General features: G+C 43.4%; 1 protein-coding gene across 1 annotated transcript in view; it reads left to right on the top strand.

Annotated features, from left to right (window-relative positions):
- LOC128687082 (superoxide dismutase [Cu-Zn]) overlaps positions 1–27,176 on the top strand; it is a 130,169-nt gene that overhangs the window by 59,872 nt on the left and 43,121 nt on the right. Inside the window, exon 2 of the mRNA XM_070087101.1 lies at positions 16,008–16,061. Coding sequence (XP_069943202.1) covers positions 16,014–16,061 — 48 coding nt within the window. The 5' untranslated portion in view covers positions 16,008–16,013. The remainder of the gene's footprint in view (positions 1–16,007; positions 16,062–27,176) is intronic.

The following is a 27,176-nucleotide window of genomic DNA, read 5'->3' as shown; positions in this document are numbered from 1 at the left end:
CCGTAGGTGTGGTCTGAGCAGCGTGTCCCTAGGTGTGGTCTGAGCAGTGTGTGCCTAGGTGTGGTCTGAGCAGCGTGTGCCTAGGTGTGGTCTGAGCAGCGTGTCCCTAGGTGTGGTCTGAGCAGCATGCCCCTAGGTGTAGTCTGAGCAGTGTGACTATGTGTGGTTTGAGCAGCGTGTCCCTAGGTGTGATCTGAGCAGTGTGGCCCTGGGTGTGGTCTGAGCAGCATGTCCCTAGGTGTGGTCTGAGCAGCATGCCCCTAGGTGTGGTCTGAGCAGTGTGTGCCTAGGTGTGGTCTGAGCAGCGTGTGCCTAGGTGTGGTCTGAGCAGCGTGTCCCTAGGTGTGGTCTGAGCAGCATGCCCCTAGGTGTAGTCTGAGCAGTGTGACTATGTGTGGTTTGAGCAGCGTGTCCCTAGGTGTGGTCTTAGCAGCGTGTCCCTAGGTGTGGTCTGAGCAGCGTGTCCCTAGGTGTGGTCTGAGCAGCGTGTCCCTAGGTGTGGTCTGAGCAGCGTGCCACTAGGTGTGGTCTGAGCAGCATGTCCGTAGGTGTGGTCTGAGTGTGTCCCTAGGTGTGGTGTGAGCAGCGTGTCCCTAGCTGTGGTCTGAGCAGTGTCCCTAGGTGTGGTCTTAGCAGTGTGTTTCTAGGTGTGGTCTGAGCAGTGTGCCCCTAATTGTGGTCTTAGCAGCATGTCACTAGGTGAACATTAAAATGGTATGAAATACCGACAGATTGTTAGGTAAGACACATATGCAACAGTTAGGTATCTTTATTTCGAAACGTTTCGCCTACACAGTAGGCTTCTTCAGTCGAGTACAGAAAGGTTGATAGAAGCAGAAGATACTTGAAGACGATGTAATCAGTCCATCACCCTTAAAGTTTTGAGGTGGTCAGTCCCTCAGTCTGGAGAAGAGCATTGTTCCGTTGTCTGCTTCTATCAACTTTTCTGTACTCGACTGAAGAAGCCTACTGTGTAGGCGAAACGTTTCAAAATAAAGATACCTAACTGTTGCATATGTGTCTTACCTAACACATGTCACTAGGTGTGGTCTTAGCAGCGTGTCACTAGGTGTGGTCTGAGCAGCGTGTCCCTAGGTGTGGTTTTAGCAGTGTGTGTTTCTATGTGTGGTCTGAGCAGCATGCCCCTAGTTGTGGTTCTTAGCAGCATGTCACTAGGTGTGGTCTTAGGAGCGTGTCACTAGGTGTGGTCACAGTGGTGCCTATGCTAACCTTCCTATGGTGTAGAAATATACCTAGTTGGATGAATCTTATTGTGGCTAGCTGGCCCAGTGGCTAACGCGACGGTCTGGAGTTTTGAGACTCTCTGATCGCGGGCTCTAGCCCCATCCATGGTATGGTTTGTTTGCAATCGTGTCATTACGATTTCGTGAGTCACTTGGTGTGGTCTTAGCAGCGTGTCACTAGGTGTGGTCTTAGCAACGTGTCCCTGGAGATAGGGACCTGTTTGGAAAACGTGTATCACATTGTGCAAAGTGTGATCAGAGCCCTGACAAGGAGTGGATGGAAGGAAGAATAGAGAAGGATGGAAATGAATCGAAGTGTGTGGGTTTGTACGGTTTATGTTTTCCGTAATTATGCCGTTTAAGATTTAGGGAGGATGCATATTTCACTGCCCAGCACTAGTACACGTGTATAAAGAAAGTGTCTACATGCATACTTGTGTGGCGAGTGTGGGTATTTTTTTTTTTCCATGAAAGAGTTCCTTGTGATGAAAGATCGCAGCTCAGAGGTCTTGTGCTCACAAGATGGATGGTACTTGCTGGACACGGTGTAATGACCTCAGCTGGTTTAGTGTCTTGCCTGCTGTGATCTTCATAGTGTTGACGCAAGTAATTTGGGTGAGGTAAGTGGGACTTAGTCTCAGTCTCAGTAGTATCAGTTCCCAGTAGTACCAGTTACCAGTAACCAGTTACCAGTAATATGACTCACTACCAACCGTCTGTGTGAATCACTTGTTATTCACTGTTCAGCTGACCTAGCATGTTTTGAATGCCGGTCACCCCTAGGACCGAATTCGTGAGGCAGTCTTAAGATAGAGAGCAGAGAGGCAGGGCAGGCCTGGTGCTTCCCATATATTCCATTAAAATTATACTCCATTATTGTCTATGTGAATTTCCTTTACCCAATCCACGTAAGTGAACCCCCCACATGACAATTGGTGGCAGCGGACTTGTTACAACTGTGGTTTCCGTGGCCATATTGCAATTAATTGTCCTGATAGTCACCCTAAGAGGCATTGTACTGATGATGAGTACCAGTCAGATCTGCCGTACTGTACTTATCATAGAATACATGGACATGACACATCTGAGTGCAGTGCTCTCTACAACCTTCAGCACTCTAGATCTTTTCGTGGCTGTTCCAACTGCAGAACCAGGAGAGGAAATAGACGTCGTGGTTCTCAGACTAAACAGAACCAGGCTCCTTCTTCCAATTTGGGGGAATTCGAGCGCCCCAGTCAAACCGTCCCATGGTGACAGACAGTAAGTGATAATGAGTACACCATCCCCGTTCACAATTCCTTTGAAGCCTTAAGCAGTCTCGAGAATGACAATCCCGCTGATGATGTTGCTTCACACGTCTCTGACTTAGATGATTTTGGGGATGAGGTGGAACAAATCTTTTCTGATGACAACCCTCCTTTTTGTTTGCACATAACTTACAATGCAACGATAGGCCCTATAGTGCAAACATCTGTTCATAATTCGCCCGTTCATTTGTTCATGGACTCTGGTGCGCAAGTCAATATTATCAGGTCTAGTTTAAGGATAAGCAGTTACGACATGTCCTTCTCATAGAACCGATTCATGTGTCCTCCCTAAGTGGAGTAGCTGGTTCTCACCTGCGTGTCCGAGGTCGGACTTCCCTCACCTTTTCTATCCAAGGCAGAGACTTTACTGCTTCCTTCCTTGTTGTCCACCAGATTACTTTCCCTGGTGATCTACTGGGATTTGCTTCCATGAGAGACTTACGCATTGTGCTTAACCCTTATCAATGGCATGCCCAAATTGATGGCCTGATCGTACCATTTTGGGGTTACCAGCTTGGATTCGAGATCTGCCATACTGCCGCAGAATACGACGTTCAGATTAAGTCCTTACAAGCCAGTGCATTTTTCAGTAGCATACCCAAGCGATCAGGCACTGGTGATCCTGTCACTCCTGTCTGTGTTCCACCTACAACTTAAGGCTTGCAAGATAGTGTCCAGTTACCTCAAGTGTCCGAGGACGCTCTGACCTTGAGTGCTGAGCCTATCCCTGCAATGTCTGCTAGTTCAAGTAGTAGTTTCTCCACAGGGGATGCCTTGTCAGAAAACGATTACTTGCAACTAGTAATGCCATCTCTTGATGATGTCACATGCCGCCTGCAGAAAGATGTTTCTGTCACAGCTAGTGCTCTCACTAGAGTGTTTGTTGTTGTTCCTAGTGTTCCAGTTGGTGATAATGCCCTAGTTGGCAGTGATTCCTGCAAAGTAAAGGGTTTATTTCTTGAGCCATCCTTACATGTTGTAAGAGATAGTAAGATCCATTTCTTCCTTGCAAACACTTCTGGTCAGAGTGTTCGTCTCAGAGCAAATACCAATCTTGTTGACCTTGTTCACTATCCTTACCCTGTTCAGGTAGAGGATGAGTAGTCATCTGACCAGTGTGTCGGTGCTATTTCTACCGGGGAGACCTCATCCACTTCACTGGATCAATTCGTTCCACCAGTAGAGGAGAAAAACTTAGCTCCCACTGACTTCCCAGACGAGGTCAAGCGTTTGTTGACTCTGTTGAACAAATGTTGTAAAGCCATTGCCTTACCAGGTGAGAAGATAGGTATAACAAACTTATTGTCCCATCGTATCCCACTTGAACCTGGAACTAGACCTATCTATATACCTGCGTACAGAATGCCTCATTCACATGTTGCTGTCACAGAAGAATTGATCAATCAGATGCTTGATGATGGAGTTATTGCACCTAGCAATTCACCTTGAAATGCACCCTTGATCCTAGTACCTAAGAAGGATGGTACTTGGCACCCAGTGATTGACTTTAGGAAGTTAAATGTGAGGGTCTCATTGTGACTCACGTGGCATCCAGTTGGAGGCTTTTCTCGCCTCTCACCCCCTCCATGTTTTAAATACAGGTACTCCCACCCATTTTGATCCTCGTACTCATACTCTCTCTTGCATCGATCTATCAGTCTGCTCTTCCTCCACTGCACTAGACTTCACCTGGTCTGTTCTACCAGACTTGCATGACAGCGATCATTTTCCGATCATTCTTGCTTCTCCTTCCTATTCACCACCTTTCCGTAGCCCTCACTGGCAATTTGATCGGGCAAATTGGGATCTTTACTCACACCTCACTGCTTTTAGTGAGGTTCTTTCTTCATCCTCCATTGATGAGCTCCTACACATCTTCTCGACGTCAGTTTATACCGCAGCTTCTCATTCTATACCCCAAACCTCAGGCAGGCATTCTCAGAAGTGCATGCCTTCGTGGTCTCCTGCTTGTGCTCGTGCAGTACGTTTGAAACGTGCTGCATGGGGCAGGTACCGGTACAATAGAACCGCTGAGAGACTTCTTGATTTTAAGCAGAAGCGTGCGATCGCTCGCCGTGTCATCCGTGAAGCTAAACGCACTTGTTGGCGAGACTGTTTCCACCATCACCTCTGTTTCTTCTATGAGTGCAGTCTGGAGAAAAGTGAGGAAATTGAGTGGTAAATACTCTCCTAATCCGGCTCCTGTTCTACGGGTCGCTGGTGTTGATGTAGCAAACCCTCTGGACGTTGCCATTGAACTTGGCACACATCTGGTCCGTATTTCCCGAGGGCTCCATCTATGCCCCTCGTTTCTTTCCTCAAAGTCTGCCAGAGAGTTAGTACCCTTGGACTTTTCTTCTCTCAGAGAAGAACAGTATAATGTGCCTTTTACACTTCAAGAACTGGAGGCAACGCTCTCAGCTTGCCGATCATCGGCAGCTGGGCCTGACGACATTCATATTCGTATGTTACAACATTTACATCGGTCAGCCCTTGTAGTCCTCTTACACCTCTTCAATCTTATTTGGGCACAAGGAGTTCTTCCCCAGCTGTGGAAATCTGCCATTGTTCTCCCTTTCCGCAAACCGGGTACTACAGGACATGATGCCTCCCACTATCGCCCCATCGCTCTTACTAGTGCAGTTTGCAAAGTGATGGAACGTCTCGTAAATCGACGTTTAATGTGGTATTTAGAGATACACAACAGTCTCTCCGCTAGTCAATATGGCTTTCGTAAGGGTCGTTCTACCATAGACCCCTTACTACGCTTGGATACGTATGTTCGTAATGCCTTTGCGAATAATCACTCAGTTATTGCCATATTTTTTGACCTTGAGAAGGCATATGACACAACTTGGAGGTATAATATTTTGGCCCAGGGCCATTCCTTAGGCCTCCGAGGCAATCTACCATCCTTCCTTAAGAACTTTTTAACTGACAGACATTTCCGTGTTCGAGTCAATAATGTTCTTTCCCCGGACTTCGTCCAAGCTGAAGGTGTCCCTCAGGGATGTGTTCTAAGCACAACACTTTTTCTCCTTGCTATAAATGATTTGGCCTCTGTTCTTCCACCCAATATTTGGTCATCACTCTATGTTGATGACTTCGCTATTGCTTGTGCAGGCGCTGACTGTCATCTTATTGCAGTTTCTCTCCAGCATGCGGTCGACCGTGTTTCCACTTGGGCCACCACGCATGGGTTTAAATTTTCAAGTACCAAAACTCACCAAATTACTTTCACCAGACGCTCTGTTATCTCCGATCATCCTTTGTATCTCTATGGCTCCCGTATCCCCGAACGTGATAGTCAGGTTTCTAGGCCTTCTCTTTGACCGTCGGTTATCCTGGAAACCTCACATTACCTCTCTGAAGGCAACTTGTCACAGCCGGCTAAACCTTCTTAAAACCCTTACTCATCTTTCCTGGGGAGCTGATCGTCGAACTCTGCTTCGCCTACATTCAGCCCTCGTTTTATCGAAACTCGATTATGGTGACCAGATTTATTCCGCGGCCTCTCCTGCTACTCTCTCTAGCCTTAACTCTATCCATCACCAAGGATTACGTTTGTGCCTTGGTGCTTTTCGCTCTTCCCCTGTTGAGAGCCTCTATAAGAAGCGAATGTTCCATCCTTGTCTGATCGCCGTGATGCCCATTGCCTTCGCTACTATGTACGCTCTCACAATCTACACAATCCTTCCATTTATAGAATGGTCACCGATATTAGTAGACATTCTTTATTCGTTCGCCACCCGTTTGCTCCGTCCCTTTTCTCTTCGCCTACATTCACTCTTGTCTTCCCTTCAGTTACCACCTTTATATGTTCATGTAGCATCTCACTTTTCCCTACCCCCCTGGGAAGTTCCAGCTGTTCGGGTCTGTTCTTTCTCACTCCCTTGCTCGAAAGCTCAACTGCCTACGGTGGCTTCCCGCTCTTTTTCTTGATCACTTCCACTCCCATTCTCATGCCACCGCTGTGTACACAGATGGCTCTAAGTCTTCAGACGGCGTCGGATTCGCAGCAGTGTTTCCGGACAGCGTCGTGCGGGGACATTTACTATCTTCAGCTAGCATTTTTACTGCTGAACTGTATGCCATTCTTGCAGCACTTATTCGTATCGCATCTATGCCTGTGTCATCATTTGTAGTAGTCTCGGACTCCCTTAGTGCTCTACAGGCTATACGAAAATTTGATACATCTTATCCCCTAGTTCTCCGTATCCAACTTTGGCTACGCCGTATCTCTACCAAACATAAAGATATTGTTTTTTGTTGGGTCCCTGGTCATGTCGACGTACAGGGCAATGAACAGGCAGACACTGCTGTGCGGTCAGCAGTACATGACCTACCGATTTCCTATCGAGGTGTTCCATTTCTGGACTATTTTGCTGCAATAGCTACCCACCTTCGCACCCGTTGGCAACAACGTTGGTCAACTCTGCTCGGTAACAAACTTCAATCTATTAAACCGAGCATAGGTTACTGGCCGTCTTCTTGTCATCAGTGCCGAGGTTGGGAGACCACTCTCTCCTGCCTTCGCATTGGTCACACTCGTCTTACTCATGGGTATCTCATGGAGAGGCACCCTGTTCCTCTCTGTGAGCAGTGTCAAGTTCCAGTATCGATTAGCCACATTCTGTTAGATTGCCCTCTCTATCAACGAGCACGCAGAATTTACCTCCAACGTCGTCTTCGTTCTACTACTCTCTCTTTACCTTCCCTTCTTGCTGATGGACCCTCCTTTAATCCTGACTCTCTCCTTGACTTCTTGACAACGACTGATTTACTCCACAAACTCTGATGATACTTTTCGCACTCCCCTCAGCCCTTTCTAGTTCAGTCTCTTGCTGCCCTTTACCCTTTCACCATCCACTATCCCGCTGTTATCCGTAACCTATTACTCATCCATCTCCCTTTTGCCACCTGATGCCCTCGCTTCCTTCCTGCCCTGCAGCGCTGTATAGTCCTTGTGGCTTAGCGCTTCTTTTTGATTATAATAATATAATTTCCTCACTAACAGAACACAGAGAGTAGTCGTCAACAGAGTAAAGTCCGAGGCAGCTACGGTGAAAAGCTCTGTTCCACAAGGCACAGTACTCGCTCCCATCTTGTTCCTCATCCTCATATCCGACATAGACAAGGATGTCAGCCACAGCACCGTGTCTTCCTTTGCAGATGACACCCGAATCTGCATGACAGTGTCTTCCATTGCAGACACTGCAAGGCTCCAGGCGGACATCAACCAAATCTTTCAGTGGGCTGCAGAAAACAATATGAAGTTCAACGATGAGAAATTTCAATTACTCAGATATGGTAAACACGAGGAAATTAAATCTTCATCAGAGTACAAAACAAATTCTGGCCACAAAATAGAGCGAAACACCAACGTCAAAGACCTGGGAGTGATCATGTCGGAGGACCTCACCTTCAAGGACCGTAACATTGTATCAATCGCATCTGCTAGAAAAATGACAGGATGGATAATGAGAACCTTCAAAACTAGGGAGGCCAAGCCCATGATGGCACTCTTCAGGTCACTTGTTCTATCTAGGCTAGAATATTGCTGCACACTAACAGCACCTTTCAAGGCAGGTGAAATTGCTGACCTAGAAAATGTACAGAGAACCTTCACGGCGTGCATAATGGAGATAAAACACCTCGATTACTGGGAGCGCTTGAGGTTCCTAAACCTGTATTCCCTGGAACGCAGGCGGGAGAGATACATGATTATATACACCTGGAAAATCCTAGAGGGACTAGTACCGAACTTGCACACGAAAATCACTTACAATGAAAGCAAAAGACTTGGCAGACGATGCAACATCCCTCCAGTGAAAAGCAGGAATGTCACTAGCACATTAAGAGACAGTACAATAAGTGTCAGGGGCCCGAGACTGTTCAACTGCCTCCCAGCATACATAAGGGGGATTACCAATAGACCCCTGGCAGTCTTCAAGCTGGCACTGGACAAGCACCTAAAGTCGGTTCCTGACCAGCCGGGCTGTGGCTCGTACGTTGGTTTGCGTGCAGCCAGCAGCAACAGCCTGGTTGATCAGGCTCTCATCCACCACGAGGCCTGGTCACAGACCTGGCCGCGGGGGCGTTGACCCCCGGAACTCTGTCCAGGTAAACTCTCCAGTATATATATATATATATATATATATATATATATATATATATATTACATACATACATACATACACACACACAGAGAACCTTCACGGCGTGCATAACGGAGATAAAACACTTCAATTACTGGGAGAGCTTGAAGGTCCTGAAGCTGTACTCCCTGGAACGCAGGCGGGAGAGATACATGATTATATACACCTGGAAAATCCTAGAGGGACTAGTACCGAACTTGCACACGAAAATCACTTACAATGAAAGCAAAAGACTTGGCAGACGATGCAACATCCCTCCAGTGAAAAGCAGGAATGTCACTAGCACATTAAGAGACAGTACAATAAGTGTCAGGGGCCCGAGACTGTTCAACTGCCTCCCAGCATACATAAGGGGGATTACCAATAGACCCCTGGCTGTCTTCAAGCAGGCACTGGACAAGCACCTAAAGTCGGTACCTGACCAGCCGAGCTGTGGCTCGTACGTTGGATTGCGTGCAGCCAGCAGTAACAGCCTGGTTGATCAGGCTCTGATCCACCACGAGGCCTGGTCACAGACCGGGCCGCGGGGGCGTTGACCCCTGGAACTCTGTCCAGGTAAACTCTCCAGGTACACATATATATATATATATATATATATATATATATATATATATATATATATATATATATATATATATATATATATATATATATAGTATATTGTGGTAAGTGGGGGAGTGTGTTGTCTGGTACTGGAATGGGTGATAGTCTACACAACTGCTTTTTGTTGGATTATTAATAATTTAGGTGATTTGATGTAGATCCCCCAGGCACAAATACCATAGGTTGGGTAATGGTAAATTAGAGAATGGTATAATGTAAATAGTGTTGTTTGAGGTACACAGTAACCTTTCTTGGAGAGGATGCCTACTGTTTTGAAGACCTTCATGGCTGTGTTGGATGTGGGTATTAAATTTTAAGTTGCAGTCAAGGTGCAGTCAAGGCTAGATATCTGAAGCTCTGTTGCCAAACTTCATGTAGTAGGTTTTGTCAATATTAAGGGTGAGTAAGTTTGTTGGCAGTCATCCACGTAAATATTTTTAGGCTCTCATCATTAACAGTGCCGCTAAGAGTACTCGGATTTCAGTGGGGTATGACGTAAGTCATGTCATCTGCTAGCAGAACAGGTTCAGGGAGATGAGATGCGTTGGGAAGATCATTAATGTAAATGAAGAGCAAAGAGCTTAGAACACAGCCTCGAGGCACTCCTGCATTGACAGGTCAAGTTGACGAGGTTGGTGGAGACATATTGGTGTCTGTTGCTAAAATAAGACTTTAGGGTATGACCTCTGATAAGTGTAACTTGAGGATTTGCAGTTCCTGAACTGGACACACAACTCTCTCCAACCCTCCCTAACATGATTACCTCGAACATTGGAGTAGGTGTTATATAAACTGTTGATTATATCGTCAGCAAGTTCCCTAAGTTGTTCTTCTTACCTAACCGACATTATTTTCTCTTAAGATATTTAAAGTTTGTGGATAATAATAATCACGATATTTATGTGGACTGATAGTTAAAAAAAAGTGGCAGTGGTGGTGTTGGAAGAACAGTTCTCATGGATCTATGATTGACTGGAGACACAACAGTATAAATATGAGGATAAATCAAAGAGATGATCAGAAGTAACTTTCCATGTAGGTCAATGTTTATCCTCTTTATAATATAGATAAAGGCTCTTGGAAAGTAAATAAATAGCAACACTGCAAGTTTCTTGGTGCACAATGTTCAGATAGAGACATCAGGAAGCTTCAACATGATTTAGGAAAGTTCAATGTGGGTAGGTTCGTGGTTTTATATTATGGATCCTTCAAGGGCTCTTGATCCAAGGTATTGGGAATATTCATCCCTTAAATCAAACATGAAAAAATATTCTCTGGTAAGACAACTGCATCACAGATGTGAAATGAACAATTTAACAACTCCGAACACTCGGTTATTGTTTTCATAAATTTGAGTTTCATTCAGCGGTGCACAAGTGTTCACACGTGTTCAGAAGTGTTCACAAGTTAATAACTTAGTTCATACCGAGAAAGTGCTAGAAATAGTCATAATTTTAAGCTGAGACACGTTACACACTTATTAGTCTCATTTTAAAGGTTGAGGATGTGCTCTCCAGATGAGATATATTTTAATCTGCTGTATTAGCAATGTTTCCAACTTAGACTGAGAACTCAGAACGGATTAGTGTTCAATAGACATAAGTAAAGCTGATATAAATATTCTAAAAATTAACTAAGCCATAACTAAACAATATAAACTATATAGAGTAGCCTGGTTTTACAGTAATAGTTACAGAGAACAAACTGGTATTTAGCTCACTGATACAACGATTAGTTTACAACCAAGAGGACGCAGGTTCGGACAACGTAGTGTTACTCTTCACATAGCAGTGTATATGTATGTAGGAGTCAGTGTTGAGTAACATCCTGGGAGAGGACTTCAAGGACTCCAGCGGAAGTGATCCTCACTGTTCTCATTAAAGGTTTTCCTGTTTCACAAACACTCCAAGGTTAAAAATAGTAAGAAAAACATCTGCTTCTAACACTTTGGATAAATTTAAAAATGGGTTGGACAGACATGAGTAGAGACGTATGTTTACTTGTGTTTATACCTGTTGTAACTGTTGATCTAACAGCAAACAGGAACCTAACACCTGGATCACTACCTGGTGGGGGTGGGGGTAGGGGTGGGGGTACGGGTGGGGGCAGGGGGTTGGGCTAGGCGTAGGGGTAGGGGTACGGGAAGGGGTAGGCGTGGGGGAAGGGGTGGGGGTGATAGTATCCTCGGTGTCTGACATAATCTCAGGTAACATACCACCTCTTATTAACCTGTACAAATAACCGAGTAAAGGAAGGGAAACAGACGGGTAATTAAAACCTATTTAGTTGTATATTTTAATAATTTATATTACAAACCGAACAACTGAAAACTGACATTGCGATCCAGGTAGAAAATCTGCCTTAAACTTCCTGTGTTCAAGATGATGCTGTACAGTCTCGTATAGATGATGCTGTACAGTCTCGTATAGATGTTGTACAGTCTCGTATAGATGTTGTACAGTCTCGTATAGATGATGCTGTACAGTCTCGTATAGATGATGTTGTACAGTCTCGTATAGATGATACTGCACAGTCTCGTATAGATGATACTGCACAGTCTAGTATAGATGATACTGCACAGTCTAGTATAGATGATACTGCACAGTCTAGTATAGATGATACTGCACAGTCTCGTATAGATGATACTGCACCGTCTCGTATGGATGATACTGCACCGTCTCGTATAGATGATACTGCACCGTCTCGTATGGATGATACTGCACAGTCTCGTATAGGTGATACTGCACAGTCTAGTATAGATGATACTGCACAGTCTCGTATAGATACTGTACACTGTACAGTCTAATTTAGATGATACTGTACAGTTTACCTGGACAGAGTTCCGGGGGTCAACGCCCCCGCGGCCCGGTCTGTGACCAGGCCTCGTGGTGGATCAGAGCCTGATCAACCAGGCTATTACTGCTGGCTGCACGCAATCCAACGTACGAGCCACAGCCCGGCTGGTCAGGAACCGACTTTAGGTGCTTGTCAAGTGCCAGCTTGAAGACTGCCAGGGGTCTGTTGGTAATCCCCCTTATGTATGCTGGGAGGCAGTTGAACAGTCTCGGGCCCCTGACACTTATTGTATGGTCTCTTAATGTGCTAGTGACATTCCTGCTTTTCATTGGGGGGATGTTGCATCGTCTGCCGAGTCTTTTGCTTTCGTGGTGAGTGATTTTCGTGTGCAAGTTCAGTACTAGTCCCTCTAGGATTTTCCAGGTGTATATAATCATGTATCTCTCCCGCCTGCGTTCCAGGGAGTACAGGTTCAGGAACTTCAAGCTCTCCCAGTAATTGAAGTGTTTTATCTCCGTTATGCGCGCCGTGAAGGTTCTCTGTACATTTTCTAGGTCAGCAATTTCACCTGCCTTGAAAGGTGCTGTTAGTGTGCAGCAATATTCCAGCCTAGATAGAACAAGCGACCTGAAGAGGGTCATCATTAGCTTGGCATCCCTAGTTTTGAAGGTTCTCATTATTCATCCTGTCATTTTTCTAGCAGATGCGATTGATACAATGTTATGGTCCTTGAAGGCGAGATCCTCCGACATGATCACTCCCAGGTCTTTGACGTTGGTTTTTCCCTCTGATGAAGTTTTAATTTCCTCGTGTTTACCATATCGAAGTAATTGAAAATTTCTCATCGTTGAACTTCATATTGCTTTCTGCAGCCCATTGAAAGATTTGGTTGATGTCCGCCTAGGGCCTTGCATTGTCTGCAATGGAAGACACTGTCATGCAGATTCGGGTGTCATCTGCAAAGGAAGACACTGTGCTGTGGCTGACATCCTTGTCTATGTCAGATATAAGGATGAGAAACAAGATGGGAGCGAGTACTGTGCATTGTGGAACAGAGCTTTTCACCGTAGCCACCTCAGACTTTACTCTGTTGACTACTACACTTTGTGTTCTGTTTGTGAAGAAATTATAGACCCATCGACCGAATTTTCCTGTTATTCCTTTAGCACGCATTTTGTGCGCTATTACGCCATGGTCACACTTGCCAAAAGCTTTTGCAAAGTCTGTATATATCACATCTGCATTCTTTTTGTCTTTTAGCGCATCTAGGATCTTGTAGTGATCCAGTAGCTGAGACAGACAGGAGCAACCTGCTCTAAACCCGTGTTGCCCTGGGTTGTGTAATTGATGGGTATCTAGATGGGTGGCGATCTTGCTTCTTAGGACACTTTTATGATATGGGATGTTAGTGCTATCGGTGGAGTGGGGCTATGTCTGTTGTTTTTAGTAACTGTGGGAGGACCCCCGTGTCCATGCTCCCTCTCCATAGGATGGTAAAAGCTCGTGATAAGGGCTTCTTGCAGTTCTTGATGAACACGGAGTTCCACGAGTCTGGCCCTGGGGCAGAGTGCATGGGCATGTCATTTATCACATGCTCAAAGTCATTTGGCGTCAGGATAACATCAGATAGGCTTATTTATTTTATTATCACACTGGCCGATTCCCACCAAGGCAGGGTGGCCCGAAAAAGAAAAACTTTCACCATCATTCACTCCATCACTGTCTTGCCAGAAGGGTGCTTTACACTACAGCTTTTTAAACTGCAACATTAACACCCCAAATTCTGTACCAAATTCTGTGGCTCTCATAAAAAATTCATTTTGATCTACGACTCTGTCTGGTTAGCGGCTTGCTAAAAACTGAGTCATACTGGGACTTGAGTAATTCACTCATTTCCTTGCTGCCATCTGTGTAGGACCCATCTTGTTTAAGTAGGGGCCCAATACTGGATGTTGTTCTCGACTTTGATTCGGCATAAGAAAAGATATACTTTGGGTTTCTTTCGATTTCACATATGGCTTTTAGTTCTTCCCGCGATTCCTGACTCCTATAAGATTCCTTTAGCTTAAGTTCGATGTTTGCTATTTCTCTGACCAGTGACTCCCTACGCATTTCAGATATGTTGGCCTCTTTTAGCCGCTCTGTTATTATTTTCCGTAGCCTGTAAAGGGAGCGCCTGTCTTTCTATTTTACATGTACTCCTCCTTTTTCTTAAAGGAATAAGCCTTGAGCATACATCGAGTGCCACCGAGTTAATCTGTTCTAGGCATAAGTTGGGGGTCTGTGTTGCTTAGTCTATCTTCCCAGCTTATATCGTTTAGGACTTAGGTGGTAGTGGGGGGGACTTCTTTTCCGGCACTAGTATCTGTATCTGTTGGTTTGGAGTGGAGGCCATCGACTGTGGTTCCACTCCAGAAATGACTGGATTTGGCGCACGATTTCTGCCATTTCCTGCCAGTTTTTTTTTCCTTCCTGGCACTAAAAAACCTCTCTTGAGTGGCTGTGGCTACCCAGGTTTTTCCATGGCCTGGATGTTTTGTATCTTTTTGTCCCCTTTAGATGATTTGCCTGGCAATTTAAGTTATATCAGTCTTTCCTGTACTGAAGAGGGACATTTCAGGGTGAAAAAGCTTACAGGAAGTGAGTTTGCATTTTCCTGTTGTCATATCTGTAGGCATACTATCGAAGGTACGGTACTATGTTCCACAGTCAGCGCTCCTGGCCCTATATCACTCACTTATTTACCCCTATCTCACCTATGGAATTTGTGCATGGGGCTCAACAACAATAAACCATCTCAGACCATTAATTACCCAACTAAAGGCTGCAGTCAGAATAACAAATTCCCATTACAGGCAGCACACTCCACCAATATTCAAAACACTCAACCTACTCACCATACAAAACATCCATACTTATTACTGCACCTATTACATACATAGAACACTTAACTCTGACATAAACCCTCTCCTCAAACATCTCCTTACCAACCTCAACAGAACACATGACCATAACACAAGACACAGATCACTCTTTGATGTTCCTCGTGTCCATCTCACACAATGCAAAAACTCAATGCACATAAAAGGCCCTAAAATTTGGAATTCATTACCTGTATATATAAAAGAAATACTGTCTGTTTATAAATTCAAGTCTCTTCTCAAAAATCACTCACTCACCCACAACTAAATAAATACTGAATAATTGTATCTCATAAATTGTATCTCATACATGTCTCATTATTGTATCTCATAAATGTCAACCTGTGACCCAATCAAACTTTGTTACTATTTAACTTCATTACCTAACATAATACTCCATTCTACTGATTACACAGCAACACAGTAAATGACCATATGACCTGTCTTTGTAATACTCATTTGTACTAAATTGTTACGTGTTTTACAATAATTTTTGTACCACTGAATATATGATTGCTTAGTTAATCTTAAGTTAATTTTAAGAGTGCCCATAATGCTCTGCATACAAGGGGCTTTGGCATGCTGCACTTTAAAAATTGTATTCCTTGTACTTCTCTGTATCATGTTCAAATTAATTAATATGGGCATGGCATTTTCTAGGGTGGTCAAAGTTGCACGTCCCATCTGTTTTTCCAGATTTCCCATAATATAGACGATACTGTACAGTCTAATATAGACGATACTGTACAGTCTAATATAGACGATACTGTACAGTCTAATATAGATGTCACTGTACAGTCTAATATAGACGATACTGTACAGTCTAATATAGATTGTACTGTACAGTTTAATATAGATGTCACTGTACAGTCTAATATATTTGTCACTGTACAGTCTAATATATTTGTCACTGTACAGTCTAATATAGATGTCACTGTACAGTCAATATAAATCTGACTAATAATACTTTCCTTGCAGGTGACCATGAAATTGTTGATACTGTTGAGTGTGGCGGCTCTGTGCTCATCCACGGTGAGTCAGTGTTGAGTGTGGCGGCTCTGTGCTCATCCACGGTGAGTCAGTGTTGAGTGTGGCGGCTCTGTGCTCATCCATGGTGAGTCAGTGTTGAGTGTGGCGGCTCTGTGCTCATCCACGGTGAGTCAGTGTTGAGTGTGGCGGCTCTGTGCTCATCCACGGTGAGTCAGTGTTGAGTGTGGCGGCTCTGTGCTCATCCACGGTGAGTCAGTGTTGAGTGTGGCGGCTCTGTGCTCATCCATGGTGAGTCAGTGTTGAGTGTGGCGGCTCTGTGCTCATCCACGGTGAGTCATTGTTGAGTGTGGCGGCTCTGTGCTCATCCACGGTGAGTCAGTGTTGAGTGTGGCGGCTCTGTGCTCATCCACGGTGAGTCAGTGTTGAGTGTGGCGGCTCTGTGCTCATCCACGGTGAGTCAGTGTTGAGTGTGGCGGCTCTGTGCTCATCCACGGTGAGTCAGTGTTGAGTGTGGCGGCTCTGTGCTCATCCACGGTGAGTCAGTGTTGAGTGTGGTTGCTCTGGGCTCATCCATGGTGAGTCAGTGTTGAGTGTGGCGGCTCTGTGCTCATCCACGGTGAGTCAGTTTACCTGGAGAGAGTTTCGGGGGTCAACGCCCCCGCGGCCCGGTCTGTGACCAGGCCTCCTGGTGGATCAGCGCCTGATCAACCAGGCTGTTGCTGCTAGCTGCACGCAAACCAACGTACGAGCCACAGCCCGGCTGATCAGGAACTGACTTTAGGTGCTTGTCCAGTGCCAGCTTGAAGACTGCCAGGGGTCTGTTGGTAATCCCCCTTATGTGTGCTGGGAGGCAGTTGAACAGTCTCGGGCCCCTGACACTTATTGTATGGTCTCTTAACGTGCTAGTGACACCCCTGCTTTTCATTGGGGGGATGGTGCATCGTCTGCCAAGTCTTTTGCTTTCGTAGTGAGTGATTTTCGTGTGCAAGTTCGGTACTAGTCCCTCTAGGATTTTCCAGGTGTATATAATCATGTATCTCTCCCTCCTGCGTTCCAGGGAATACAGGTTTAGAAACCTCAAGCGCTCCCAGTAATTGAGGTGTTTTATCTCCGTTATGCGCGCCGTGAAAGTTCTCTGTACATTTTCTAGGTCGGCAATTTCACCTGCCTTGAAAGGTGCTGTTAGAGTGCAGCAATATTCCGGCCTAGATAGAACAAGTGACCTGAAGAGTGTCATCATGGGCTTGGCCTCCCTAGTTTTGAAGGTTCTCATTATCCATCCTGTCATTTTTCTAGCAGATGCGATTGATACAATGTTATGGTCCTTGAAGGTGAGATCCTCCGACATAATCACTCCCAGGTCTTTGACGTTGGTGTTTCGCTCTATTTTGTGACCAGAATTTGTTTTGTACTCTGATGAAGATTTAATTTCCTCATGTTTACCATATCTGAGTAATTGAAATTTCTCATCGTTGAACTTCATATTGTTTTCTGCAGCCCACTGAAAGATTTGGTTGATGTCCGCCTGGAGCCTTGCAGTGTCTGCAATGGAAGACACTGTCATGCAGATTCGGGTGTCATCTGCAAAGGAAGACACGGTGCTGTGGCTGACATCCTTGTCTGTCGGATATGAGGATGAGGAACAAGATGGGAGCTAGTACTGTGCCTTGTGGAACAGAGCTTTTCACCGTAGCTGCCTCGGACTTTACTCTGTTGACGACTACTCTCTGTGTTCTGTTAGTGAGGAAATTATAGATCCATCGACCGACTTTTCCTGTTATTCCTTTAGCGCGCATTTTGTGCGCTATTACGCCATGGTCACACTTGTCGAAGGCTTTTGCAAAGTCTGTATATATTACATCTGCATTCTTTTTGTCTTCTAGTGCATTTAGGACCTTGTCGTAGTGATCCAGTAGTTGAGACAGACAGGAGCGACCTGTTCTAAACCCATGTTGCCCTGGGTTGTGTAACTGATGGGTTTCTAGATGGGTGGTGATCTTGCTTCTTAGGACCCTTTCAAAGATTTTTATGATATGGGATGTTAGTGCTATTGGTCTGTAGTTCTTTGCTGTTGCTTTACTGCCCCCTTTGTGGAGTGGGGCTATGTCTGTTGTTTTTAGTAACTGAGGGACGACCCCCGTGTCCATGCTCCCTCTCCAGTTCTTGATGAACACAGAGTTCCATGAGTCTGGCCCTGGGGCAGAGTGCATGGGCATGTCATTTATCGCCTGTTCGAAGTCATTTGGCGTCAGGATAACATCGGATAGGCTTGTGTTAATCAAATTTTGTGGCTCTCTCATAAAAAATTCATTTTGATCTTCGACTCTCAGTCTGGTTAGCGGCTTGCTAAAAACTGAGTCATATTGGGACTTGAGTAGCTCACTCATTTCCTTGCTGTCATCTGTGTAGGACCCATCTTGTTTAAGTAGGGGCCCAATACTGGGCGTTGTTCTCGATTTTGATTTGGCATAGGAGAAGAAATACTTTGGGTTTCTTTCGATTTCATTTATAGCTTTTAGTTCTTCCCGCGATTCCTGACTCCTAAAGAATTCTTTTAGCTTAAGTTCTATGCTTGCTATTTCTCTGACCAGTGTCTCCCTGCGCATTTCAGATATATTGACCTCTTTTAGCCGCTCTGTTATTCTTTTCCGTCGCCTGTAAAGGGAGCGCCTATCTCTTTCTATTTTACATCTACTCCTCCTTTTTCTTAGAGGAATAAGCCTTGTGCATACATCGAGTGCCACCGAGTTAATCTGTTCTAGGCATAAGTTTGGGTCTGTGTTGCTTAGTATATCTTCCCAGCTTATATCGGTTAGGACTTGGTTTACTTGGTCCCACTTTGTTTTTGTTATTGAAGTTGAATTTGGTGAATGCTCCCTCGTGACTAGTCTCATTTTGTCGGTCTGGGGCTCCTCGCATACATGTCTGAACCTCAATTATGTTGTGATCTGAGTATATTGTTTTTGATATGGTGACATTTCTTATCAGATCATCATTGTTAGTGAAGATGAGGTCTAGTGTATTCTCCAGTCTAGTAGGCTCTATTATTTGCTGGTTTAAATTGAATTTTGTGCAGAGATTTAAAAGCTCGTGTGAGTGTGAGTTTTCATCAGAGCTGCCTCCTGGTGTTATTACTGCAACAATATTATTTGCTATATTCCTCCATTTTAGGTACCTTAAGTTGAAATCCCCCAGGAGCAAGATGTTGGGTGCAGGAGCTGGAAGATTTTCCAGACGGTGGTCAATTTTTAACAGCTGTTCCTGGAATTGCTGGGATGTTGCATCCGGAGGCTTGTAGACTACCACAATGACTAGGTTTTGGTTCTCGACCTTTACTGCTAAAACTTCCACTACGTCATTTGAGGCATTAAGCAGTTCTGTGCAAACAAGTGACTCTGCAATGTACAGGCCAACCCCCCCCCTTTTGCCTGTTCACTCTGTCACATCTGTATAGGTTGTAACCTGGGATCCATATTTCATTGTCCAAGTGATTCTTTATGTGGGTCTCAGTGAAAGCCGCGAACATTGCCTTTGCCTCTGCAAGCAGTCCACGGATGAAAGGTATTTTGTTGTTTGTTGCTGGCTTTAGACCCTGTATATTTGCAAAGAAGAATGTCATCGGACTGGTGGTATTGTTGGTACTGGGGGGGGATTTTTTTTCCGGCATTAGTATCTGTATCTGTTGGTTTGGAGTGGAGGCCATCGACTGTGGTTCCACTCCAGGAATGACTGGATTTGGTGTACGATTTCTGCCATTTCCTGCCAGTTTTTTTTCCTTCCTGGCACTAAAAAACCTCTCCCTCTTGAGTGGCTGTGGCTACCCAGGTTTTCCCATGGCCTGGATGTTTTGTTTCTTTTTGTCCCCTTTAGATGGTATGCCTGGCAATTTAAGTTATAGCACAGTCTTTCCTGTACTGAAGAGGTACACATTTCAGGGTGAAAAAGCTTACAGGAAGGGAGTTTGCATTTTCCTGTTGTCATATGGGCATGGCATTTTCTAGGGTGGTCGTAGTTGCACGTCCCATCTGTTTTTCCAGATTTCCCATGCCAGCAGATACCAAGTGCATAGTATGTGCACAGGCTTGGTTTCCGCTTGCCTTGGGTTTCTGTGACTGTATTCCCTATTGGTGCATGTTTCCCTGTCTTACTTCTATCCTCCCTAGCACCAACAATGGAGCTCCCACCAGTTGTTTTTGGTAATTTATCCTCACTATTGCTATTGGAGTCCTCTTGTTTGCTATTTCCTGCGGTATTTCTAGTTTGCAATATTGGTTTTATCTTATCTTTGACTACACTTGTTTCCCTACTATGGCTCCTGTCCCCTATGAGGTCATTTATATGTATTCCTTCCTGCGTATAATTCCCGACTACCTGGACAAAATCTCCAGCTTCACCATTACTGTCTCCCAGGACAGTATCTCCAGCTTCACCATTTCTGTCTCCCAGGACAGCACCTCCAGCTTCACCATTACTGTCTCCCAGGACAGCACCTCCAGCTTTACTATTACTGTCTCCCAGGACATCACCTCCAGCCTTACAGTTTGTGACTACATGGCCAGTATCAAGGGCAGTACCATTCAGCCCAGACTTTTTATGTTCCCATCTGTTGTAGAAAGCTTCCAGGTTTTCTATGAAAGCAGCTTTGATGTTGTCCTCTTTTAATACCCTTGTGATTTTAGTCCACAGATTTTCCTCATTTGGGCATACCCAGAAACACTTCTCTGTTTTAATACTGCTTGTAGCTAGTTCTGGGATATCTGCACAAGGGGCGTGACACCAATTTCCACAAAAATGACAATTTATCCATGTGGAAGCCCGTTTGTTTGACTGACCACAGACTCTTGGCGGCTCTGGGCTCATCCACGGTGAGTCAACTTTTGTGTTTGTATCTAAAAATTAATTTTATAGAAAGCTTTTGTGGAATTTTGGCCGAATCAAAAAATCTGACCCATGTTTACCTGGAGTTTACCTGGAGAGGGTTTCGGTGGTCAACGCCCCCGCGGCTCGGTCTGAGACCAGGCCTCATGGTGGATCAGGGTCTGATCAACCAGGCTGTTATTACTGGCCGCACGCAAGCTGACGTACGAACTACAGCCCAGTTCGTCAGGTACTGACTTTAGGTGCCTGTCCAGTGCCTTCTTAAAGACAGTCAGGGGTCTATTGGTAAACCCTCTTATGTAGGCTGGGAGGCAGTTGAACAGTCTTGGACCCCGAACACTTATTATGATGTCTCTCAGTGTACTCGTTGCGCCCCTACTTTTTTGGGGGGAAATGTTGCATCTCCTGCCGAGTTTTTTGCTCCCATAGGGAATGATTTTCGTGTGTAGGTTTGGTATCAATCCCTCCAGGACCTTCCAAGTGTATATTATCATGTATCTCTCTTGCCTGCGTTCTCTTTCTTTTTCTTAATGGAATGTGTCTTGAGCAGATCTCAACAACCACAAAATTCATTTTTTTCATGGCAAATGTTCGGGTCCATGTTGTTTAGGATATCTTCCCAGCTTGTTTCATTTAGGACATGGTTTACTTGATCCCATTGTATGTTTTTGTTATTGAAATTGAATTTCGTGAAGAGACCTTCATGACTGCTCACATTTTACTGGTCAGAAGCCCTGTGCATACATGTCTGTACCTCTATTATGTTGTGATCTGAGGGTATTGTCTTTGATACAGTTATATTACGTATCAGATCATCGTTGTTAGTGAAGATGAGGTCCAGCATAGTATTTTCTAGTCTTGTAGGCTCTATTATTTGCTGGTTTAAGGTGAATTTGGTGCAGAGATTTAATAGTTCGTTTGTGTGTGAGTTTTCATCTGAGCTGCCTCCCGGGGTGATCTCTGCTAAAACATTGTTTGCTATGCTCCTCCATTTTAGGTGCCTCGAGTTGAAATCTAGTAGTAAGATGTTTAGGGCAGGAGTTGGGAGATTTTCTAGACAGTGGTCAGTTTTCACAAGCCGCTCCTGGAATTGCTGGGAAGTTGCATCTGGAGGCTTGTATACTACCACAACAACAAGGTTTTGGTTTTTAATCTTTACCGCCAAAAACTTCAACCACATCATTTGAGGTGTTCAGTAGTTCTGTGCGAATGAGCAACTGTGAAGTATAGACCAACCCCCCATTGTTGCCTGTTTAGTCTGTCGGATCTGAATATGTTATAACCTGGAATCCATACTTCGTTGTCATAATGATCCTTTATGTGGGTCTCTGTGAAAGCTGCAAACATTGCGTTTGACTCCATGAGCAGTCCCTTGATGTAAGGAATTTTGTTGTTTTTTGACAGATTTAGACCCTGTATGTTTGCAAAGACAAATGTCGTTTTATTGGTGGAATTTAGGGGGGTTTTATTCGCTGGCTCTAATATCTGTTGCTCTGGAGTAGAGGCCAATGTCCATGCCTCTGCTCCAGAAGTGTTTTCAGTTATTGTAGGATTATTGTCATTTCTTGCCAGTCTTTTTTCCCTCCTAGCCCTAAAAACCCTCTGTCCCAGGAAAGGTTAAGGAGGGAGGAATGAAATATTTTTTTTTACTCCGATTTTATTGAAATTTTTACAGCCTGTTAGGAAGCCCTTGAAACTTGTATGCTTGAAGTTCCATGAAGTTTGCCTGAAAAGAAATAGAAAAAAAATATATATTCCAAATTTCATATGACATCACTCTCAATCTCTTTTGGCAATACTGGTATGATATAAAAGGCCCTAGTTGATTTTACATGATTAATGAAAGGCTAATAACCCTACGTATAGAGCAATTCGTCATAATGTCTAAATCTTCTATCTGAAAAAAAATTTTGAAATTCGGTTTTAAAAAATGGTAAAAGCTATTGCAAATTCTCTCTAGCTTTATAAAACAATGACTGCTGAATAATTTGTGCAAAAATAATGTCATTATATGCACAAATAAGTGAAGAAGAAGGATTTGAAGGAGAATAACTTCTGAGAAAAATGAGAAAAAACAAAAATTTTGATTTACGTCCATGGAACATCATTGTTTGGCCATGAACAATGTTGGAAACATCATACAGGATCCTCTAGAAGCAAATGGAGATGGCAACCTGAAAAGAAAATACAAAAAAACATACTTAGCATAATATGTGTAAGTAACCTAAGATAACCCAAAAAATGTCGCTGTTGCGAATTCCTTGCATTGTTAAAATCTCTAGTAAGGCTGATGCATGCAGGGGATGAGATGAAAAGCTGTAAGCCTTCTCCCTGAAAGCTGGCTGCCTTGAATCAACGTGTAGCACAAGCTGCATGTTAAGGTATTGTCCAGTGTGGTGAGATTGGTATAACACTGCGTACCTTGTTCCAAGGTTCGTAGGTTCGAGTCTCCTTCAGCCAGAGATCTGTGTGTGTGTGTGTATAATATATATATATATATATATATATATATATATATATATATATATATTTATATATATATATTTATATATATATATTTATATATATATTTATATATATATATATATATATATATATATATGTATGTATATATATATGTATATATATATATATATATATATATATATATATATATATATATATATATATATATATATATATATATATCGTGCCGAATAGGCAGAACTTGCGATCTTGGCTTAATAATTAAAACATCTAGAAAAGGCAATGAGTTATTTTCTTCAAACTCAACAGAAAAGTTTATAGAATGGGCTAAGCTATTTAATTTTCCTAGGAAATGGTGTATATCTACATTTTTGGGCATAAAACACAAAATATCATCAACATATCTGAACCATTTAGCTCTTATTAGGGAGGATTGTGTTAAGCAACCTTGTTTCAAAAAATTCCATGTATAGGTTACTAAGAACAGGTGAAAGAGGATTTCCCATTGCCATACCAAACTTCTGTGTGTAAAACTTATCATTAATCTTAGTAACCTATACATGGAATTTTTTGAAACAAGGTTACTTAACACAATCCTCCCTAATAGAGCTAAATGGTTCAGATATGTTGATGATATTTTGTGTCTTATGCCCAAAAATGTAGATATACACCATTTCCTAGGAAAATTAAATAGCTTAGCCCATTCTATAAACTTTACTGTTGAGTTTGAAGAAAATAACTCATTGCCTTTTCTAGATGTTTTAATTATTAAGGGTAATAATGAATTCAAATTTAAAATTTACAGAAAACCTACAAATAACTGTTCCTATGTCCACTATTATTCCTCGCATCAAGATAGTCAAACTGTCTGTTTTCTCATCAATGTTTTTGAGAGCTTTACGAACTTGTAGTCCTGAGTTCATAGATGAGGAAATATCCAAACTTTATGAAATAGGTAATGATTTAAAATACCCAAGAAATGTAATTGATAAATCTTTTAAAGTTGCTAGAAATACTTTTTATAATCCAAAAAGGGACAACCAGCCTTATTCAACTAAAAATATGTTGGTTCTCCCTTACCATGAAAACTTGGTTGATATGCCTTCTCTTCTTAAGACTTTTAATATTAAAGTTGTATTCAAAAATCTTGATACAATCAAAAAAACTTTTGATAAAGAATTCCCCCCAAAATGCTGATGGATGTGTCTATAAGATTCCTTGTAAAATTTGCGATAAAGTTTATTACGGTCAAACTGGTAAAAATCTCGAACTAAGATTAAAACAACATAAATATAGCATTAGAACTGGACAAGATTCCAATGCTCTATTTATTCATGTAAGAGATTTTAACCATCCAATTGATTTTCAAAAAGTTGAGAAAGTAGTATCAAGCAAGTCCATGGTCGACAGGAATATAATTGAATCTTGTTTCATAAAAAGCAGTTTTGACAGTAATATGAATATTTCCTTTGGTTTATATAAATTAGATCCATTTATAATTAATAGAATTTGGGAAGAATTTAATAATACACTGGACAAATAATAATTTTTAAATTTTCTTGGGTAGAATAGTTTGTGGGTGAGTTGTGCAAAGGACCTATCCAAGTTGGGTCGGCGCGCGTCAGGTGTTTAACCGTTGTGGGATCTGATAGTGAAGTGTTGGCCAGACCCCTTATATAGCTTCCTTGGATGCTTTACTTTCATAGTTCCTTGATAATGTGAGTAGTCACGAAAGCGCTTGGAATTTCTCTATTCTTTCAGAGTGGTTGTTTTGCATATATATATATATATATATATATATATATATATATATATATATATATATATATATATATATATATATATATATATATATATAATATATTATTTCATGTACATTACCAAATAATTACTTAGTATTTACAGTGGTGATGAAAGTGTGTATAATATGCAAAATAACCACCAGGCACATAAGAAGTGTCCTTCACACTCCTTGTCTTACTTGTTCTTGCATCACTTACATTTTTGCGTCCATTTCACGCAGTTTATGTTGAGTTACTTGAGCACTTATGTCATATGAAGTGTCTAGGTACGAATTCCCACACCCAACATTATATTCACTGATAGTCACTGCCGATGCAAAGTCTAATTCATTTTTAGCTCTTTGGCTCAGCCCTCTGCTTTTCTGGGTCCTTTGCCTTCTATACCTTTTCCATACTCTAGCACACTTAGCTTTGGCTTCTCTACACCTCCGGGGTGAACCACGGGCTTACTCGGGTCTTCCCGTTGTTTCTGTTGCCCCTTGGCACGAACTTCTCCACTACATTTCTGCACTTTGTGGTCACGTGTTCCATCATTTCATTTACTGTCTTCCAAACTAGCTCGCTTACCCACTGCACCTCATGTAGAAATTGCCTCATACCTGTGTAGTCCCCTTTTTGGAAGTTTGGTTTCTCCCCTCCTTCTCGTACTGCTTCACTCTCCATTGTTAACTCTACTATATATTCGAAAATCAGGACCACGTGTTGCTAGCGCCCAGGGGCCTTACGTGTGTGATATCTCCTGTACCTGAACTGTTCAAGGTGAACAAGACGTCCAACCTTACTGGTTCATCGTCTGCACTCTGGTTGTGTCCCCAACATTTTGGTACATGAAGTTTTCTAGTATCGCCTCCAACATATTGGCTCTCCACGTCTCTGGTCCTCATGTGCTTTATGATTTTCAGAGTCAGTCTCCCAATGGTTAAAATTCCCCATGAGTAATTTTGTCCTGCTCATGTGGGTCGAGCGTGTTCGTGTTTGTGTTCCATGTTGGTAGCCCACGTAAGTCAGTGTTAATGTTCCATGTTGGTAACCCACAAGTGTCAGCGTTAGTTTGTTCCATGTTGGTAACCCATATGTACTCGCCTAGTTGTATTCACCTAGTTGTGGTTGCAGGGGTCGAGTCATAGCTCCTGGCCCCGCCTCTTCACTGGCCTCTACTGAGTCTCACTCCCCGCACCATGAGCTTTATCATACCTCTGCTTAAAGCTATGAATGGATCCTGCCTCCACTACATCGCTTCCCAAGCTATTCCACTTCCTGACTATATGACTGAAGAAATACTTCCTAACATCCCTGGGATTCATCTGTGTTTTCAATTTCCAACTGTGTCCCCTTGTTGCTGTGTCCAATCTCTGGAACATTCTGTCTCTGTCCACCTTGTCAATTCCTCTCAGTATTTTATGTCGTTATCATGTCCTCCAGTGTCATTAGTTAGTTATCCAGTGTCGTTAGGTCGATTTCCCTTAACCTCTCCTCGTAGGACATGCCCCTCAGCTCTGTGACTAGTCTTGTTGTAAACCTTTGCACTTTCTCTAGTTTCTTTACATGCTTGGCTAGATGTGGGCTTCAGCATAGTTTGTCGGGAGGGTTCGTGGAGATGTGATGGTTGGAACTCACGTGGCTTGCTGGAGTACTGGGTTAGTCACCTGGGTTAGTTGACTGGCTTGCTTGGCTTAACTCTTCACACAGACTGGCTTGAGAACTTGTAACGATGAGCACAGCAGGGGTGGAAAGCTGGCTTAGCAGGCAAGGCTAGTACTTAAGACAGGCTGGATGGTGTAGGGCTGACTCCCCCCCCCCACAAACTGGCTTGGTGGCTTGGCTTGATTTGCAAACCTGGGTCAATCCCTCAGAAGTAATGCAAATAAGCAGATAAACACTAAGACACAAGGACTGACCAGTAAGCAGGAAGCAAACAGGCTGGTGGACACTTACTCGGGTAGCTGGCTGTGAGGTCAGCCTGCTGGCGACACAAAATGTCCGTCGGCTGGTATAAGTCAATCTTCATACA

Source organism: Cherax quadricarinatus, chromosome 2 (assembly GCF_038502225.1).
Source record: "Cherax quadricarinatus isolate ZL_2023a chromosome 2, ASM3850222v1, whole genome shotgun sequence".
NCBI lineage: Eukaryota > Metazoa > Arthropoda > Malacostraca > Decapoda > Parastacidae > Cherax > Cherax quadricarinatus.
Note: the sequence above shows the minus strand (reverse complement) of the source record. Positions and strands in the feature narration are given on the sequence as shown.